At 47.7% G+C, this 19,683-nt stretch overlaps 2 protein-coding genes across 2 annotated transcripts in view; one reads left to right on the top strand and one right to left on the bottom strand.

Moving 5' to 3' along the window:
• Positions 1 to 408: 408 nt before the first annotated feature.
• LOC138645772 (dentin sialophosphoprotein-like) lies at positions 409 to 3,855 on the bottom strand. Its single transcript, XM_069735292.1, has 2 exons — positions 3,779 to 3,855; positions 409 to 2,383 (listed from the first exon to the last, which is right to left on the bottom strand). Exons 1-2 carry the CDS (start codon positions 3,853 to 3,855, stop codon positions 409 to 411), a joined length of 2,052 nt encoding a protein of 683 aa, XP_069591393.1.
• A 94-nt stretch (positions 3,856 to 3,949) lies between these two features.
• The window catches only part of PTPN4 (protein tyrosine phosphatase non-receptor type 4), a 74,760-nt gene continuing 59,026 nt past the window's right edge, over positions 3,950 to 19,683 (top strand). Inside the window, exon 1 of the mRNA XM_069732655.1 lies at positions 3,950 to 7,507. The gene's annotated coding sequence lies outside the window, so the exon portion shown is untranslated. The remainder of the gene's footprint in view (positions 7,508 to 19,683) is intronic.

Here is a 19,683-nt window from a genome sequence, read left to right as displayed (position 1 = left end):
ATTTGGAACATGGTGTATGGTTACTGTTATTACTGGTATTATTATCACTAGTATGGTTACTATGGTTACTGTTATCACTGGTATTATTATCACTAATATGGTTACTGTTATCACTGGTATTCTTATCACTAGTATGGTTACTATGGTTACTGTTATCACTAGTATTCTTATCACTAGTATGGTTACTATGGTTACTGTTATCACTGGTATTCTTATCACTAGTATGGTTACTATGGTTACTGTTATCACTGGTATTCTTATCACTAGTATGGTTACTATGGTTACTGTTATCACTAGTATTATCACTAGTATGGTTACTATGGTTACTGTTATCACTGGTATTATCACTAGTATGGTTACTATGGTTAACTGTTATCACTGGTATTATCACTAGTATGGTTACTATGGTTAACTGTTATCACTGGTATTATCACTAGTATGGTTACTATGGTTACTGTTATCACTGGTATTATTATCACTAGTATGGTTACTATGGTTACTGTTATCACTGGTATTATTATCACTAGTATGGTTACTGTTATCACTGGTATTATTATCACTAGTATGGTTACTATGGTTACTGTTATCACTGGCATTATTATCACTAGTATGGTTACTATGGTTACTGTTATCACTGGTATTATTATCACTAGTATGGTTACTATGGTTACTGTTATCACTGGTATTCTTATCACTAGTATGGTTACTATGGTTACTGTTATCACTGGTATTATCACTAGTATGGTTACTATGGTTACTGTTATCACTGGTATTATCACTAGTATGGTTACTATGGTTACTGTTATCACTGGTATTATTATCACTAGTATGGTTACTATGGTTACTGTTATCACTTGTATTATTATCACTAGTATGGTTACTATGGTTACTGTTATCACTGGTATTATTATCACTAGTATGGTTACTATGGTTACTGTTATCACTGGTATTATCACTAGCATGGTTACTATGGTTACTGTTATTACTGGTATTATCACTAGTATGGTTACTATGGTTACTGTTATCACTGGTATCATCACTAGCATGGTTACTGTTATTACTGGTATTATTAGCACTAGTATGGTTACTATGGTTACTGTTATCACTGGTATTATTATCACTAGTATGGTTACTATGGTTACTGTTATCACTGGTATTATTATCACTAGTATGGTTACTATGGTTACTGTTATCACTGGTATTATTATCACTAGTATGGTTACTATGGTTACTGTTATCACTGGTATTATTATCACTAGTATGTTTACTATGGTTACTGTTATCACTGGTATTATCACTAGCATGGTTACTGTTATTACTGGTATTATTAGCACTAGTATGGTTACTATGGTTACTGTTATCACTGGTATTATTATCACTAGTATGGTTACTATGGTTACTGTTATCACTGGTATTATTATCACTAGTATGGTTACTATGGTTACTGTTATCACTGGTATTTTTATCACTAGTATGGTTACTATGGTTACTGTTATCACTAGTATTATCACTAGTATGGTTACTATGGTTACTGTTATCACTGGTATTATCACTAGTATGGTTACTATTATCACTGGTATTATTATCACTAGTATGGTTACTATGGTTACTGTTATCACTGGTATTATCACTAGTATGGTTACTATTATCACTGGTATTATTATCACTAGTATGGTTACTATGGTTACTGTTATCACTGGTATTATCACTAGTATGGTTACTATTATCACTGGTATTATTATCACTAGTATGGTTACTATGGTTACTCTTATCACTGGTATTATAATCACTAGTATGGTTACTATGGTTACTGTTATCACTGGTATTATTATCACTAGTATGGTTACTATGGTTACTGTTATCACTGGTATTATTATCACTAGTATGGTTACTATGGTTACTGTTATCACTAGTATTATTAGCACTAGTATGGTTACTATGGTTACTGTTATCACTGGTATTATCACTAGCATGGTTACTGTTATTACTGGTATTATTATCACTAGTATGGTTACTATGGTTACTGTTATCACTGGTATTATTATCACTAGTATGGTTACTATGGTTACTGTTATCACTGGTATTCTTATCACTAGTATGGTTACTATGGTTACTGTTATCACTGGTATTATTATCACTAGTATGGTTACTATGGTTACTGTTATCACTGGTATTATCACTAGTATGGTTACTATGGTTACTGTTATCACTGGTATTCTTATCACTAGTATGGTTACTATGGTTACTGTTATCACTGGTATTATTATCACTAGTATGGTTACTATGGTTACTGTTATCACTGGTATTATCACTAGTATGGTTACTATGGTTACTGTTATCACTGGTATTATCACTAGTATGGTTACTATGGTTACTGTTATCACTGGTATTATTATCACTAGTATGGTTACTATGGTTACTGTTATCACTTGTATTATTATCACTAGTATGGTTACTATGGTTACTGTTATCACTGGTATTATTATCACTAGTATGGTTACTATGGTTACTGTTATCACTAGTATTATTATCACTAGTATGGTTACTATGGTTACTGTTATCACTAATACTATTGTTACTATGGTTACTGTTATCACTAGTATTATTAGCACTAGTATGGTTACTATGGTTACTGTTATCACTAGTATTATTAGCACTAGTATGGTTACTATGGTTACTGTTATCACTAGTATTATTAGCACTAGTATGGTTACTATGGTTACTGTTATCACTAGTATTATTAGCACTAGTATGGTTACTATGGTTACTGTTATCACTAGTATTATTAGCACTAGTATGGTTACTATGGTTACTGTTATCACTAGTATTATTAGCACTAGTATGGTTACTATGGTTACTGTTATCACTAGTATTATTAGCACTAGTATGGTTACTATGGTTACTGTTATCACTAGTATTATTAGCACTAGTATGGTTACTATGGTTACTGTTATCACTAGTATTATTAGCACTAGTATGGTTACTATGGTTACTGTTATCACTAGTATTATTAGCACTAGTATGGTTACTATGGTTACTGTTATCACTAGTATTATTAGCACTAGTATGGTTACTATGGTTACTGTTATCACTAGTATTATTAGCACTAGTATGGTTACTATGGTTACTGTTATCACTAGTATTATTAGCACTAGTATGGTTACTATGGTTACTGTTATCACTAGTATTATTAGCACTAGTATGGTTACTATGGTTACTGTTATCACTAGTATTATTAGCACTAGTATGGTTACTATGGTTACTGTTATCACTAGTATTATTATCACTAGTATGGTTACTATGGTTACTGTTATCACTAGTATTATTATCACTAGTATGGTTACTATGGTTACTGTTATCACTAGTATTATTATCACTAGTATGGTTACTATGGTTACTGTTATCACTAGTATTATTATCACTAGTATGGTTACTATGGTTACTGTTATCACTAGTATTATTAGCACTAATATGGTTACTATGGTTACTGTTATCACTAGTATTATTAGCACTAGTATGGTTACTATGGTTACTGTTATCACTAGTATTATTAGCACTAGTATGGTTACTATGGTTACTGTTATCACTAGTATTATTAGCACTAGTATGGTTACTATGGTTACTGTTATCACTGGTATTATTATCACTAGTATGGTTACTATGGTTACTGTTATCACTAGTATTATTAGCACTAGTATGGTTACTATGGTTACTGTTATCACTGGTATTATTATCACTAGTATGGTTACTGTTATCACTAGTATATTATTGTTGTTACTGTCTCCGCTCTCCGCCTCCTCCGGGTGTCGCTGTCTCCGGCCTCTCGGTATGTGCCCGGTCGGCCGCCGGTGCCATCGGTTGTCTCCTCTTCCTCGTCCATTCACCGTCCAGCAGCAGCCGGCAGCGCACGGGTTACAGCGGTGACGTCACTGCCTCCGCAGCTTCTCGCGAGACTGTGCGGTGAGTGCGCAGCTCCCGTTGCTATGCTGCGGCCTGAGAGCGGGAGGGGGCAGAAGTGACACCGAGGCCGGAGCCCACACATCCCGGGCCGGGGCCCCGGAGAGCCCGACACTGCCGGAGCCTGCTGTATACTGCGAGGCCTGACGTCACTGTCTGTGTATACCGCCGCCGTCACCTATAGAGACCGGAATACCGGGACCCGCAGAGAGACCCGGATACAGGGACCCCCGGGACCTGCAGAGAGACCCGGATACAGGGACCCCCGGGACCTGCAGAGAGACCCGGATACAGGGACCCCCGGGACGTGCAGAGAGACCCGGATACAGGGACCCCCGGGACCTGCAGAGAGACCCGGATACAGGGACCCCCGGGGCCTGCAGAAACGACACCAACCTACAGAGAGACCCGGATACAGGGACCCTCCTGTCACCTATAGAGACTGGGATACAGGGACCCCCAGGACCTGCAGATACGACACCAACCTACAGAGAACTCGGATACAGGGACCCCCGGGGTCTGCAGGGAGACCTGGATACAAGGACCCTCCTGTCACCTATAGGATCACCGTGATAAAGGGACCCTGCAGCCGTCACCTATAGATCTGCCACTGCCTGGGTACACACAGACTTATATCATCATTACCTTTAGAGACCCGGATACAAGGACCCTGCATCGGTCACCTGCAGAGAGGCCGGGATACACCGAGACCCTCCTGTCACCTATAGATCTGCTGTTTGGAGAGCCCAGGATACAAGGAAACTGCAGCCGTCACCTGCAGAGAGGCCAGTATACACCGAGACCCTCCTGTCACCTATAGATCTGCTGTTTGGAGGGCCCAGGATACAAGGAACCTGCAGCCGTCACCTGCAGAGAGGCCGGTATACACCGAGACCCTCCTGTCACCTATAGATCTGCTGTTTGGAGGGCCCAGGATACAAGGAACCTGCAGAGAGGCCGGGATACACAAGAACCCACAACGTTCACCTACAGGATCACCCGGATACAGCGGACCCCACAACCTTCACCTATAGAACCACCCAGAGCCCCTGCAGCGGTCACCTATAGGATCATCCGGATACAGCAACCCCACAGCCGTCACCTATAGAACCACCCAGAGCCCCTGCAGCGGTCACCTATAGGATCATCCGGATACAGCAACCCCACAGCCGTCACCTATAGAACCACCCAGAGCCCCTGCAGCAGTCACCTATAGGATCATCCGGATACAGCAACCCCACAGCCGTCACCTATAGAACCACCTGGATTCACCGGACCCCACAGCCGTCACCTGGCACTAGTAGTTCTCCTGCACCTCCAGTTGCTGGACTGCAGCCTTGAGTTGTTGTACATTATAGATCCTCCTGTCACCTATAGAGTGACCTGGAGATACAACCGATTGCAACCGTGTGGGGTGGAAACGTATACAGTCACCTTTACATAGACCACCTATAAGGTGACTTGTATACACTAAGACCCTGCATCTCTGAGTGAGAGCCTATAGAAAGACCCTCCTGGAGCCTATAGTGTGACCTAGATAGAGACCTCCATCCTGTGCCTCCTGCTGCTGGAATATACAGGCCTAGACTCCTATAGAGCCACAGAGTTCACCTGGATATACTTCACCTGGAGCCTACAGAATTCCTGTGTCACCAATGGATATAACTCTCACCTTGTAGGATATACATAGACCCCCTTCCTACACAATTCACCCCTTATAGACCCTGCAGCTGTGAGCTGGAGCCTATAGAGCTGGTCACTTATAGTTCTCCCGTGCCACCTGGATATACAGAAACACCTGCAACCATCTATTGGAGCCTATCGATATACCCTAACCCAGTGCCTATGGCTGCTGGGATATACTGACCCAGTCACCTATAGATCATTACTGCTGCCGTTTGTATGTACAGAGACACCTGCATCCATCTGAAGTATAAACACACCACCTATAAGGTGATCTGGATATACAGAAACCTATCCCAGGACCACCTATAGATCTACCCCACCCTGTGCAAACTGCTGCTGGAATATTGCGACCTGGTCACCTATAGATTCACCTGCCGCCACCTGGAGCCTATAGAGTCCCTGTGCATATTACCCCTTGCATTTTAGGAGATATATAAACCCCTCTGCACATTTCACCCCCTATTGGAACTTATAGATCCCGTGACCTTTCACCTGTACTCCATTCTGAACCTTCCGTATTTCCCCACATCTAGACCCCTTCGTGACCACCTATGGATCAATATCCCTGGCGGAGTATTAAACCTATAGCGCTATATACACAGACATAGATGACATCCAGATCTATCCACTTCTTACCTCCCATCATTCACCTATACATTGTCACCATTTATTATCTCCTATTACCTACATATATTTGTATATATACTTATGTTACTCTGTCACGTATAGATTGTTTCCATCCACTGGGATTTTTATCCGATACCTATATGTCTGCCTAGCAGAGACCTGCCACCTATATATCTCTAAGCTGTGAGTGTCCTGGAGATCTGGTGCAATATCCCCTTACAAGACCTGTAGTCATTTATACGTTTCCTATATAATGAACTCTAGAGTCTCCCTCTATCCATCGCTTTGTCTTACTATAGATACATGGTGCTTTCAGGTGTGATACTATAGGTACAGTGTCCTCTTAGGTGTGATATTATAGATGCATAGCAATTATTGACCTGATATCTATAGATATATAGTACTTGTTGGTCTGATACTATAGATACATAGTACTCGCAGGTGTGAAACTATAGATATATAGTACTTGTTGGTCTGATACTATAGATACATAGTACTCGCAGGTGTGAAACTATAGATATATAGTACTTGTTGGTCTGATACTATAGCTACATAGTACTCGCAGGTGTGATACTATAGATATATAGTACTTAGTCTGATACTATAGCTACATAGTACTCGCAGGTGTGATACCTATAGATATATAGTACTTGTTGGTCTGATACTATAGCTACATAGTACTCGCAAGTGTGATACTATAGATATATAGTACTTGGTCTGATACTATAGCTACATAGTACTCGCAGGTGTGATACCTATAGATATATAGTACTCGCAGGTGTGATACTATAGATATATAGTAGTCGCAGGTGTGATACTATAGATATATAGTACTCGCAGGTGTGATACTATAGATATATAGTACTTGTTGGTCTGATACTATAGCTACATAGTATCGCAGGTGTGATACCTATAGATACATACTTGTTCTGATACTATAGATACATTGTAGCGGCCTCTGCTTCCACCTATAGCTCTTCACCTCTGCACTGTTGGTCAGCTGATTCCCTGCAGCCCCTATAGATCCCTGCGCCCCCAGGGACACACATCTCTCACCCCCTCTCCCCTCCCTGCTCTCTCTTCCATGATCGTCTCTGACAGTATGAGGCTCCATCTGCTGAGACTGCTGCCTCCTCCGAGACCCCGATGTGACTGAGGTCCAAGACCCCCAACACTGGAGCAGCTCGGAGACCCGTTTCCTCACCACAAAACTGCAGAACGTGGCTCTTATATGAAGGTAAAGTGTGTGCAGGAATGAATGTGCCCCTCCCCCCACCTTGCATGCATTCCCCTCTCCTCCTATTATCCGGGGGTCTTAGATCGCCTGTAGGGGTGCATTGTGGGGTTTGTAGCATTGGAGCGGCTGCCTGTATGTTTCTGCAGTGCTCGGTGGAGTTTATGGGGTCCGTGGCTATAGGTGACGTCACTGTCTATCCACCGCTCGCCGGTCACAGCAGGATCCTTCCCTTTGTCATAGGAAGCTGCGGATGAACAGCATATTTGCGGTGCAGCCCAGATTTCTTGCTTTCTGTGATTCTGTACGTGGCGAGCAGCCCATGACCCCATGGACAAGCCCCCCATTCTACCCTGCGCCCAGCAGCTGCCACCCTTCACCTGATTACCATGCATCGCCTGCGCGCTGCTCTGCAATACTCCCTCTATGCAGCGCTCTGCACACTGTGGCTCTCCCGGAGCATACTGGAAGTTGTAGTCACAGGTTGCAGAGCTCGGGATCCAGGATTGCTGCTGTTATCCTCCTGCAGCAGTGGAATCCTGACATCCTCTGTGCTGCTGGAGAAGACTAATTTACAGAATCGGGGACCCCTCTGTACTCCTGCGGATGTGGCAGGAGGTCTAATCATGTTTCGGTGGGTATTATGATAATTGCCACATCCTGGGGGTGGACCTCATGATTTTAGTTTTGCTACTGAATATTTCTGGATGTTTATCACAGAGATACGGCTCGGGTACACACACTGTACTGCAGGCCGAGATAGGGCTCGGGTACACTCACTGCAGGCAGAGATAGGGCTCGGGTACACTCACTGCAGGCAGAGATAGGGCTCGGGTACCCACACTGCAGGCAGAGATAGGGCTCGGGTACCCACACTGCAGGCAGAGATAGGGCTCGGGTACACTCACTGCAGGCAGAGATAGGGCTCGGGTACACTCACTGCAGGCAGAGATAGGGCTCGGGTACACTCACTGCAGGCAGAGATAGGGCTCGGGTACCCACACTGCACTGCAGGCAGAGATGGGGCTCGGGTACCCACACTGCACTGCAGGCAGAGATGGGGCTCGGGTACCCACACTGCACTGCAGGCAGAGATGGGGCTCGGGTACCCACACTGCACTGCAGGCAGAGATGGGGCTCGGGTACCCACACTGTACTGCAGGCAGAGATGGGGCTCGGGTACCCACACTGCACTGCAGGCAGAGATGGGGCTCGGGTACCCACACTGCACTGCAGGCAGAGATGGGGCTCGGGTACCCACACTGCACTGCAGGCAGAGATGGGGCTCGGGTACCCACACTGCACTGCAGGCAGAGATGGGGCTCGGGTACCCACACCGCACTGCAGGCAGAGATGGGGCTCGGGTACCCACACTGCACTGCAGGCAGAGATGGGGCTCGGGTACCCGCACTGCAGGCAGAGATGGGGCTCGGGTACCCACACCGCACTGCAGGCAGAGATGGGGCTCGGGTACCCACACTGCACTGCAGGCAGAGATGGGGCTCGGGTACCCACACTGCACTGCAGGCAGAGATGGGGCTCGGGTACCCACACTGCACTGCAGGCAGAGATGGGGCTCGGGTACCCACACTGCACTGCAGGCAGAGATGGGGCTCGGGTACCCACACTGCACTGCAGGCAGAGATGGGGCTCGGGTACCCACACTGCACTGCAGGCAGAGATGGGGCTCGGGTACCCACACTGCACTGCAGGCAGAGATGGGGCTCGGGTACCCACACTGCACTGCAGGCAGAGATGGGGCTCGGGTACCCACACTGCACTGCAGGCAGAGATGGGGCTCGGGTACCCACACTGCACTGCAGGCAGAGATGGGGCTCGGGTACCCACACTGCACTGCAGGCAGAGATGGGGCTCGGGTACCCACACTGCACTGCAGGCAGAGATGGGGCTCGGGTACCCACACTGCACTGCAGGCAGAGATGGGGCTCGGGTACCCACACTGCACTGCAGGCAGAGATGGGGCTCGGGTACCCACACTGCACTGCAGGCAGAGATGGGGCTCGGGTACCCACACTGCACTGCAGGCAGAGATGGGGCTCGGGTACCCACACCGCACTGCAGGCAGAGATGGGGCTCGGGTACCCACACCGCACTGCAGGCAGAGATGGGGCTCGGGTACCCACACCGCACTGCAGGCAGAGATGGGGCTCGGGTACCCACACCGCACTGCAGGCAGAGATGGGGCTCGGGTACCCACACCGCACTGCAGGCAGAGATGGGGCTCGGGTACCCACACTGCACTGCAGGCAGAGATGGGGCTTTTAGGATCCGGTTGGATTAGTCTAGAAGATTATTTCACACTAGATGTGGGCCGATTCTAACGTATTGGGTATTCTAGAATATGTAGGTAGTATATAGCACAGGCTATGTACTATATTGCACAGTGATGTAGTATATAAGACAACCGACGTAGTATATAACATAGCTACGTAGTATATAAGAGAGCTACGTAGTATGTAACACAGCGTACGTAGTATATAGGAGAGGTACGTAGTATATAACATAGCCACATAGTGTATTGTAGAGCCATGTAGTATATTGCACAGGCACGTAGTATATAATACAGTCACATAAGTGTATTGCACAGCTACGTAGTGTATTGGTCAGCGACGTAGTATATAGCAGAGCCACGTAGTATATTGCCCAGCCACGTAGTATATTGGACAGTCACGTTGTATATTGCCCAGCTACATCGTATATAGCACAGAGATGTAGTATATAACAGCCCACATAGTATATAGCAATGTGGGCACTATATGCGTGGTTAAAAAAGACTTAAAATAAAAAATAAACATATACTCACCTTCCGAAGGGCCCTTGTAGTCCTGTCGCCTGTGTGCGGTGCACGCGGCAGCTTGCGGTCCAAGGGTTGGTATGAGCGCAGGACCTGTGATGATGTCGCGATCACATGACCTTGACGTCACGGCAGGTCCTTCTCGCATAGCATCCTTGGCACCGGAACCTGCCGCTTGCACTGCCGAGGACAGGACGCGACGCCGGAGGGTGAGAATAACTTTTTTTTTTTTTTTAATTATTATTATTATTTTTAACATTAGATCGTTTTACTATTGATGCTGTATACGCAGCATCAATAGTAAAAAGTTGGTCACACAGGGTTAATAGCTGCGGTAACGGAGTGTGTTACACCGCGGTCCGTTAAGCTGGCATTAACCCTGTGTGAGCGCTCAGCACCGACTGCAGGGCACTAAAGCAGCGGCCATTTCGCTGCCAGACTATGGCCGTCGCTGATTGGTCGTGGCAATAATCGTGGGCGTTTTGCCATGACCAATCAGCGACTTGGATTTCCATGACAGACAGAGGCTGCGACCAATGAATATCCGTGACAGACAGAAAGACGGAAGTGACCCTTAGACAATTATATAGTAGATTTTGAGACGTAGAGAAGAGTTGATTTGGAGGATTGTGTCTATGCCGTTGTAACAAACGCTCAGCCATGAAAACTATCAGTACTTGTTCACACAGAACAAATTTGCAGCAGAATTCATTTTACGTTGTGCTGTGGTGCGGCTGTTTCTCCAAATTGTCCCCAGATAGCATGTTGCCGGTGCTGCTGAGTGGCCTGCACCTGCTCCCGTGTCTGCAGCATCTCCAGACTTGTCTACATCTAGCACATCGGGGATGTCATTGATTACACAGGAGCTGCCGGCAGCGTCTCCAGACTTGTCCCCATCGAGCACATTGGGGACGTCATTGGTCGGTGATTACACAGGAGCTCCCGGCAGCGTCTCTGGACTTGTTTCCATCAGGGACATCATTGGTTGGAGATCACACAGGAGCTACCGGCAGTGTCTCCTGACTTGTCTCCATTGGGGATGTCATTGATTGGTGATTACACAGGAGCTGCCAGCAGTGTCTCCGGACTTGCCTCCATAAAGCACATCAGGGACGTCATTGGTCTGTGATGACGCAGGAGCTTCCGGCAGTGGATCCAGACTTGTCTCCATTGGGGATGTCATTGGTTGGTGATTACATAGAACCTGCCGGCAGTGTCTCTGGACTTGTCTCCATAGAGCACATTGGGGACGTCATTGGTCGGTGATGACACTGGAGCTCCCGGCACCGGATCCAGACTTGTCTCCATTGGGGACGTCATTGGTCGGTGATCACACAGGAGCTTCCGGCAGCGGATCCAGACTTGTCTCCGTTGGGGACGTCATTGGTTAGTGATGACACAGGATCTTCCGGCAGCGGATGCAGACTTGTCTCCATTGGGGACGTCATTGGTCGGTGATCACACAGGATCTTCCGACAGCAGATCCAGACTTGTCTCCATTGGGAATGTCATTGGTTGGTGATGACACAGGAGCTTCCAGCAGTGGATCCAGACTTGTCTCCATTGGGGACGTCATTGGTCGGTGATCACACAGGAACTTCCGGCAGCGGATCCAGACTTGTCTCCATTGGGGACGTCATTGGTCAGTGATGACACAGGAGCTTCCGGCAGCGGATCCAGACTTGTCTCCATTGGGGACGTCATTGGTCGGTGATGACACGAGCTCCTGGCACCGGATCCAGACTTGTCTCCATTGGGGACGTCATTGGTCGGTGATCACACAGGATCTTCCGGCAGCGGATCCAGACTTGTCTCTATTGGGGATGTCATTGGTTGGTGATGACACAGGAGCTCCCGGCAGTGGATCCAGACTTGTCTCCATTGGGGACGCCATTGGTCGGTGATCACACAGGAGCTTCCGGCAGCGGATCCAGACTTGTCTCCATTGGGGATGTCATTGGTTGGTGATTAGGCAGGAGCTGCCGGTAGCAGATTTTGATGATTTTCCCAAGTCCATTCAGCTGCAGATCCTTTCTCAGACGACCATTAATAACCTCAGTGACCACAGCCGAGGCTGGAGGTGCCGGGATTTCTGCACGAGGCTCAGACCCCGGACTTTAGAATCCAGAGGTTTTGAAAATGATTTCCATTTCTCCTTGACTTTGATTTCCACCATTCCTTAGGGTATGTGCACACGTCAGGATTTTTAGCGTTTTTTTTGCGGAATTTCGCTATAATTCCGCATTAAAAACGCTAAAAATATGCATCCTATCATTTAGAATGCATTCCGGGTTTTTTGTGCAGATGTAAGCGTTTTTTTCCGCAAAAAAAACGCTTACCGCTAAAAATCCGGACATGCTCTTTCTTTTTCCGGAATTGTTGCGGATTTCTAAGCCAAAATGACATTCCGGGAAAAAAAAAAATCCGCAAAAAATCTGCGCAAAATTCGCGCAAAAAACGTGCAATTTCCGCGAGAAATCCGCGCAAAAAAACGCGGATTTCTGGCAGAAATCTCTGGATTTTGTCAGGAAAAAATCCTGACGTGTGCACGTACCCTTAAGGTGTGCATATCTGCAGGTGCCGAATCCTCGTGTGCATCTTCATCAGGGTAGGGTGGAAATTGGTGGCAGAAATCTGATCGTGAATGTTTGTTGACTTTTGTGCAAAATACTTTTTTTCTTTTCCTCCATCGTGTGAACACGGCCTCAGATCTGTACATGGTTTCAGCCTCTGGATGTTTCTCTTTTCTGACAGCAATTCGAGATCTTGAAAATAGAAATACTAAGGCCGAGCAACAAAGAAAGTAATAAAGAAATACAGGAAGCTTGACGTCAGATCAGTGAGCGATATTTCACTTTGTAGAATAATTCCGATTATTCCTGGCAGTGACAGACTGGGCGACTGCAGGGAGCACAGTGATCAGATCCAGTAGATCATCCTGATATTTACAGTTAGGGTACCGTCACACAGTGCAATTTTCATCGCTACGACGGTACGATCCGTGACGCTCCAGCGTCGTAACAATATCGCTCCAGCGTCGTAGACTGCTGTCACACTTTGCAATCTACGACGCTGGAGCGATAATTTCATGACGTATGTGCGATGTAGAAGCCGTTGGTTACTATGCGCACATCGTATACGATATATGTTACACCATGCAATCATGCCGCCACAGCGGGACACTAGACGACGAAAGAAAGTTTCAAACGATCTGCTACGACGTACGATTCTCAGCGGGGTCCCTGATCACAGGAGCGTGTCAGACACTGCGATCTCGTAACTATATCGCTCGAACGTCACGAATCGTGCCGTCGTAGCGATCAAAATTGCACTGTGTGACGGTACCCTTAGTGTCAGCCTTGGGGACTGGGCGACTGCAGGGGCACCACGATCAGATCCAGTACAGATCCAGTAGATCATCCTGACATTTACTGTTAGTGTCAGCCTTGGGAACTGGGCGACTGCAGGGGGCACCGCGATCAGATCCAATAGATCATCCTGACATTTACAGTCAGTTTCAGCCTTGGGGGCCATGGATGAGCCTTTTTGGTGGAGCCCCGGGGAGCAGCAGACGGAGGATCTCCGCAGCATCACCAGCCGCACTCGTGTAACCGGAGACGTGTGTTGTCCTCAGAAATATGCGCACTATGTCTAATGATCGGCTTCCCTGAGCTCCCAGTGACTTCTTTCGGAAGTGTTTAGTGTAGAAATGGCCGCCCCCCGGGGTGATCCACCTCCAGCTCCCTAATCCCTTTTACACTGTTTTAATTATTTGTAATGTGGGAAGTGAAACGGACATAATCCAGCGTCTGCAGCGGGTGCCGGAGATGTGCACCCATCAGCCACAACATTAAAGCCACCAACCACACGTGAAAAACCTTCACCGTCTTGTTATAGTGGCACCAGCAGTCTGAACGGTGAGGTGTTGGGAGCAGGTAGAATGGGCAAATGTAAGGATGTGCAGGCCGGAGTGTGCCGTCTAGCGGGCCGGAGTGTGCCGTCTAGCGGGGCGGAGTGTGCCGTCTAGCGGGGCGGAGTGTGCCGTCTAGATGGGCGGAGTGTGCCGTCTAGATGGGCGGAGTGTGCCGTCTAGATGGGCGGAGTGTGCCGTCTAGATGGGCGGAGTGTGCCGTCTAGATGGGCGGAGTGTGCCGGAGTGTGCCGTCTAGCGTGCCGAGTCATCTCCAAAGCAGATGGTCATACTGGTACCTGGTATATGGCCGGTCTCACCAGTATATGGCCATCTTGCTTGGTTTTCGCAATATATGGCTGTCTCTAAGGGTGTTCCTGGTATATGACAGGGGGGCAGTGGTATTCTTGTTATTTGGACGGTCTCGCGGGTGGTGTTCCTGGTATATTTTAGTTCTGGGGGGTGTTCTTGGTATATGACGGTCTTGTGGGGTGTTACCAGTATACAGCCAGTGGGGGGATGGGGAATGTTCCTGTTATATTGATGTTTTTGTGGGGTGTTGCTGGTATGTGACGGTTTTGAGGATGTTCCTGGTATATAACGGTTTTGGGGGGTGTTCCCAGTATACGACCAGTCTCTAGGGGGTTCTTGGTGAATGATGGTCTTTTGGGGTGTTCCTGGTGTATGACAGTCTTGTAGGAGTGTTGACGTTATACGAATGGTCTTGCAGGGTGTTCTTGGTATATAATGGTCTTGGGTAGGGTTGAGCGACTTTTACTTTTTTAGGGTCGAGTGGGGTTTCGCGAAACCAGACTATCCCAAAAGTCGAATCGAGTGAAATCGGCCGATTATCACGAAAAGTCTCTCCGTCCCTGAACAGAAAAGCTGGTGTTACACATTGCAAATCGCTACAGCGCACAAGCGAGAAGATGGCGATAGGCGTGCACGCCCCTAAGACCTATGTCCTCACTCTGCCCACGCTCCTTCATTGGCTGAAAAAATGGTGCCAAACGCGTCATACGAAACACGACTTTGGCGCGAAGTTCGCCGACCGCATGGCCGATCCCACACTAGGGTCGGGTTTCATGAAACCCGACTTTGCCAAAAGTCGGCGACTTTTGAATTTGTCCGATGCGTTTCGCTCAAGCCTAGTCTTGGGCGGTGTTCCCAGTATATGGCCAGTCTCGGGGGGTGTTCTTGGTGTATGACGGTCTTGGGGGATGTTACTGATATATGTTGGTCTTAGGGGGTGTCCCTGGTGTATGATGGTCTTGTGGGGTGTTCCCACTATACTGACTGTCTTGGAGGGGGTGTTCCCGGTATATGATGGTCTTGTGGGGTGTTCCCACTATACTGACTGTCTTGGAGGGGGTGTTCCCGGTATATGATGGTCTTGTGGGGTGTTCCCACTATACTGATGGACTTGGAGGGGGTATTCCTGATATATGTTCGTCTTAGGGGGTGTTCCTGGTGTATGATGGTCTTGTGGGGTGTTCCCACTATACTGACGGTCTTGGAGGGGGTGTTTGCGGTATATGATGGTCTTGGGGAGGGGGGTTTCCGGTATACGCCAGTTTGCAGCATTGTCTCTCTGGGGGCCACTCTTGCAGTATATTATTGGCCCTATTGATGAGGTCACTCCTTGTCACGTATGTGTGGGGCTGATACTTGTCCCTCCAGTATCTCTTCCTATAGGTAATGGCGGTTTTTACGTGTGGCGTCTTTCCTCTGGGACGATGGACGGGTTGAATTCTTCATGTCTAGTTTGTTCCGTTGTTGAATATGAACCTTTCCGGGTTATTTTTAATCCCCTTTCACGTTCCTCTGCATGTTTCCCAGCTGAGGAGGCAGAATTCAGAGGAAGCAATGATCTGGGGAAGCAATGATCTGGGGAAGCAATGATCAGGGGAAGCAATGATCTGGGGCATCAGTCATTCTGCCTCCACACTTTCCACAGTTTGTTCTGATCGTCCCCCGGAGATTCCAGTGTTTGTAGCTTTTGTTCCCAGTTTGCCCAGTTTGTGTCTTTGTGGGTTTTTTTTTTCCCTTTCTCTCTCCAGGAGCTGTAACTTTTATTTTTTCTTTCATCCCCCGAGACACTGGGGCTCATTATTTGTGGGCCATGTTATAGCTTTAAAGAACACCATTTATTTTACCGTACGATCTACTGGAACTCAGATATTCTCTCTGGATGTTTCAGTGCAGCTCATTACGATCGTCTGGTGAGATGAGATGCTCGTCGTCTGGTGAGAAGAGATGCTCGTCGTCTGGTGAGACGAGATGCTCGTCGTCTGGTGAGACGAGATGCTCGTCGCCTGGTGAGACGAGATGCTCGTCGCCTGGTGAGACGAGATGCTCGTCGCCTGGTGAGACGAGATGCTCGTCGCCTGGTGAGACGAGATGCTCGTCGCCTGGTGAGACGAGATGCTCGTCGCCAGGTGAGACGAGATGCTCGTCGCCTGGTGAGACGAGATGCTCGTCGCCTGGTGAGACGAGATGCTCGTCGCCTGGTGAGACGAGATGCTCGTCGCCTGGTGAGACGAGATGCTCGTCGCCTGGTGAGACGAGATGCTCGTCGCCTGGTGAGACGAGATGCTCGTCGCCTGGTGAGACGAGATGCTCGTCGCCTGGTGAGACGAGATGCTCGTCGCCTGGTGAGACGAGCCAGGGATAGTGCTTTTGTGGTGATTCTAAACTTTCATTTCATTTATTTTCTTTTCTCACATATAATGCAATAACCCGTCTGGTGTGGGGGTATCTTCTGAGCCCCGTGACGTTGCATTGTTCTGTCGGTGGAGCGGCGGGGGTCCTGCACTTTGTGTGAGAAGCTGACATTATCAAAACCACTTTCTTTGCTATATGGTGTTTATCGTGCGGCCGACTTTTATGGATGTGGCAATGTCGTATATTCATTAAACCTTTCCTGAATCTGCCAGTGCTGCATCTAGGGCTGATGGCTCCTCTGCTCTTACAGTAGAGAATCTCTCCCATACATACCGGCTGTATAGGAATCTCTGGACGTCTCCCTCACCAGTTATTCTTTCCCTCTCCAGTACCAGAACCTATCGGCTTCCAGGCGGCGTGTCACCACTTCTCGACCGTCCAGGCGGCTTTCCAATGAGTTTCTGCATAAATTGGTTGCTTATTAATCGCCACATGATTGCTACATCACTTTGTGGTCATTAAAGGGAATGCGTCAGCAGAATTTTACCCCCAAAACTATTTATATATGCATTGAGCCCTTTCAAGGAAGAGATCAGCAATTCCTTTACACGACCAGCCCGTTCATCCATTACTTAGAAATCAGATTTTGAATTGATATGCAAATGAGGCTGAAGAGCTATGGTAGATCTGAAGCCTCTGTCACACCAGCTCTGTTCCCCGCCAAGCGCCGCCCCCAGCCTTTACCTGAAGTCACACCGTATAGAGGCTGTCAGACAGGAGGAGGCTGCGCTGGGCGGGGAATAGATCTGGAGTGACAGAGGCTTCAGCCTCATTTGCATATCAATTCAAAATCTGATTTCTCCGTAACGGAGGTGGAGTCCGGCCACGTAAAGGTCATGTAAAGGATCTACATGTGTGTATAAATAGTTCGGTGGAGGAAATCCTGCTGACACATTCCCTTTAAGGGATCTTTCCTATGTGTTTTATCTTCTACAGTGAGAAGACTGCAGTGTGTTCGGCTGAGGATTCCGTGGCAGCGAAAGTTCAGCTTTTCTGAAACTGTCACCCGTTGCGTTACACACATGGCGCCTCACCCTGACGCTCTCTCTGGATTTCGCCGTCCAGTTTTTCCATGCTGCACTTGGCTCCCGCCGGTTACACCGCCCCGGCTCTGCTATATCCTGTACCCAACATTCTGGTCGGCATGTTTCAGTCTTGTGCGTGTTTGCCCCTTCTGACGTCTCCCGAGATCTCGTGGCCTTTGCTGCAGCTGCCTGGCATTGACCTCGTCATCACTGTGCGGTAATGCTGACCGCGGAGCAGGAGACCACCGGGACCTAGATGAGGCGTTGTATTCCTGAGCTAGCTGAATAGCAGAGACCACCGCTGCGGTGTGTGCACAGGGGGCTTCGCTACACATATTACGTTGTGCCCAGAAGCTGCACCTCTCGCAAGGCCAAATTCAAAGGGCGATCCCGCATTTATGGATGTTGGCAGAGATTTTATAATGGTCGCTTTTTGCCCCTGTGCACCCATAGGTACTGCCCATGGCTGGCAGCCAGTTGTTGTGCCCCTCACTCTGGGGGTCTGGCATACTCTGCATGGTGCAGACAGCATTAATTAGGGTATGTGCACACGTTCAGGAATTTTTGCATTTTTTGCGCGATAAAAATGCTTAAAAAACGCATACATATGCATCCTATCATTTAGAATGCATTCCGCATTTTTTGTGCACATGATGCGTTTTTTTTCTGCAAAAAAAGCGCATTCCGGAAAAATGAGCATCATGTTCCTTATTTTTGCGGATTTCCCATTATATTATGGCATTTGGAGTGTCTGGGAAAGAATGCAAAAAATCCACATAAAATCCGCACAAAAATTGCAGAAAAAAGTGAAAAAAACGCATGCGGATTTCTGGCAGAAATGTCCGGTTTTTGTCAGGAAAATTTCTGCATGAAATTCCTGACGTGTGCACGTACCCTTAACGTGACAGCACATTCTGTAGGAGCCGCAGGAGGTGTTGTGTAGAGGACACTTGTAGTTTCTAAGGTAACCTGCGGCTCAGCAATGTCGGCGACTGTGACCCCATCCTCCATGATGTGACTACAACCATGTCATGTGCAGTGGCTGCCGGCAGCGTGTCAGTGGCTCGTCTCCAGAGATGTGCACAATGGCACGATTTTCTAAAAGGTGCGGCCCACCGAGTCCCTTGTGGCCCCTTTGGTACTTGTTGGGGCTCATGACCTACCGCCTGTTATTTTTGGGTTTTGGAGACCCCCTGAAGTGACTTTCTTCATTAATGCAAATCTTCCAGAAATGGAGACCTGTATCTTTTTTCTAGCTTTGATCTCCAGAAAACCTTATTGTGGCGTCACCGGTGGCGAGAATGGGGCCAGAAGGGTGGACGTCTGCAGCAAGTTCAGTCTTACCGACAGTCTCTGTGTCTGCGGTGCAGTCGCCCACGCAGCATGGCATCACGGCTCGGCCTCGGTGCATTTGTCACATGAATGAAGCCATCAGGCCTTTGTGCTTTTGCTCGGAGCTGAAATCTAGGTCAGTGGGTTATCCTGGCAGCGGCGGAGGCTGCGGACATCTGCTGCCGTACACAGGGGAGAGGGAGAGCCGAGCGGAGACTGCTGGGGTGGTCCTACGAGGACCACCGCTGCACAATTCCCCGGGTGGATTTATCTGCTGAAATATCAGGAACACGACGTGCAGAAATGCGTCGGCCGGAGGAGGCGTCGCGGCTCCGGTCACCATTGACTCTGAACCCAGATGACATTGTCTGAA

The sequence above is a fragment of the Ranitomeya imitator genome, chromosome 7 (assembly GCF_032444005.1).
Source record: "Ranitomeya imitator isolate aRanImi1 chromosome 7, aRanImi1.pri, whole genome shotgun sequence".
Taxonomy (NCBI): Eukaryota; Metazoa; Chordata; class Amphibia; order Anura; family Dendrobatidae; genus Ranitomeya; species Ranitomeya imitator.
This window is presented reverse-complemented; position numbering and strand designations above follow the sequence as displayed.

Coding starts and splice junctions, on each gene's coding strand:
- LOC138645772 (XM_069735292.1), bottom strand. CDS start 3,855: ATGGCACCGGCGGCCGACCGGGCACATACCGAGAGGCCGGAGACAGCG. Junction 2,384..3,778: donor GGAGGCGGAGAGCGGAGACA/GTAACAACAATA, acceptor TAATAATACCAG/TGATAACAGTAACCATAGTA.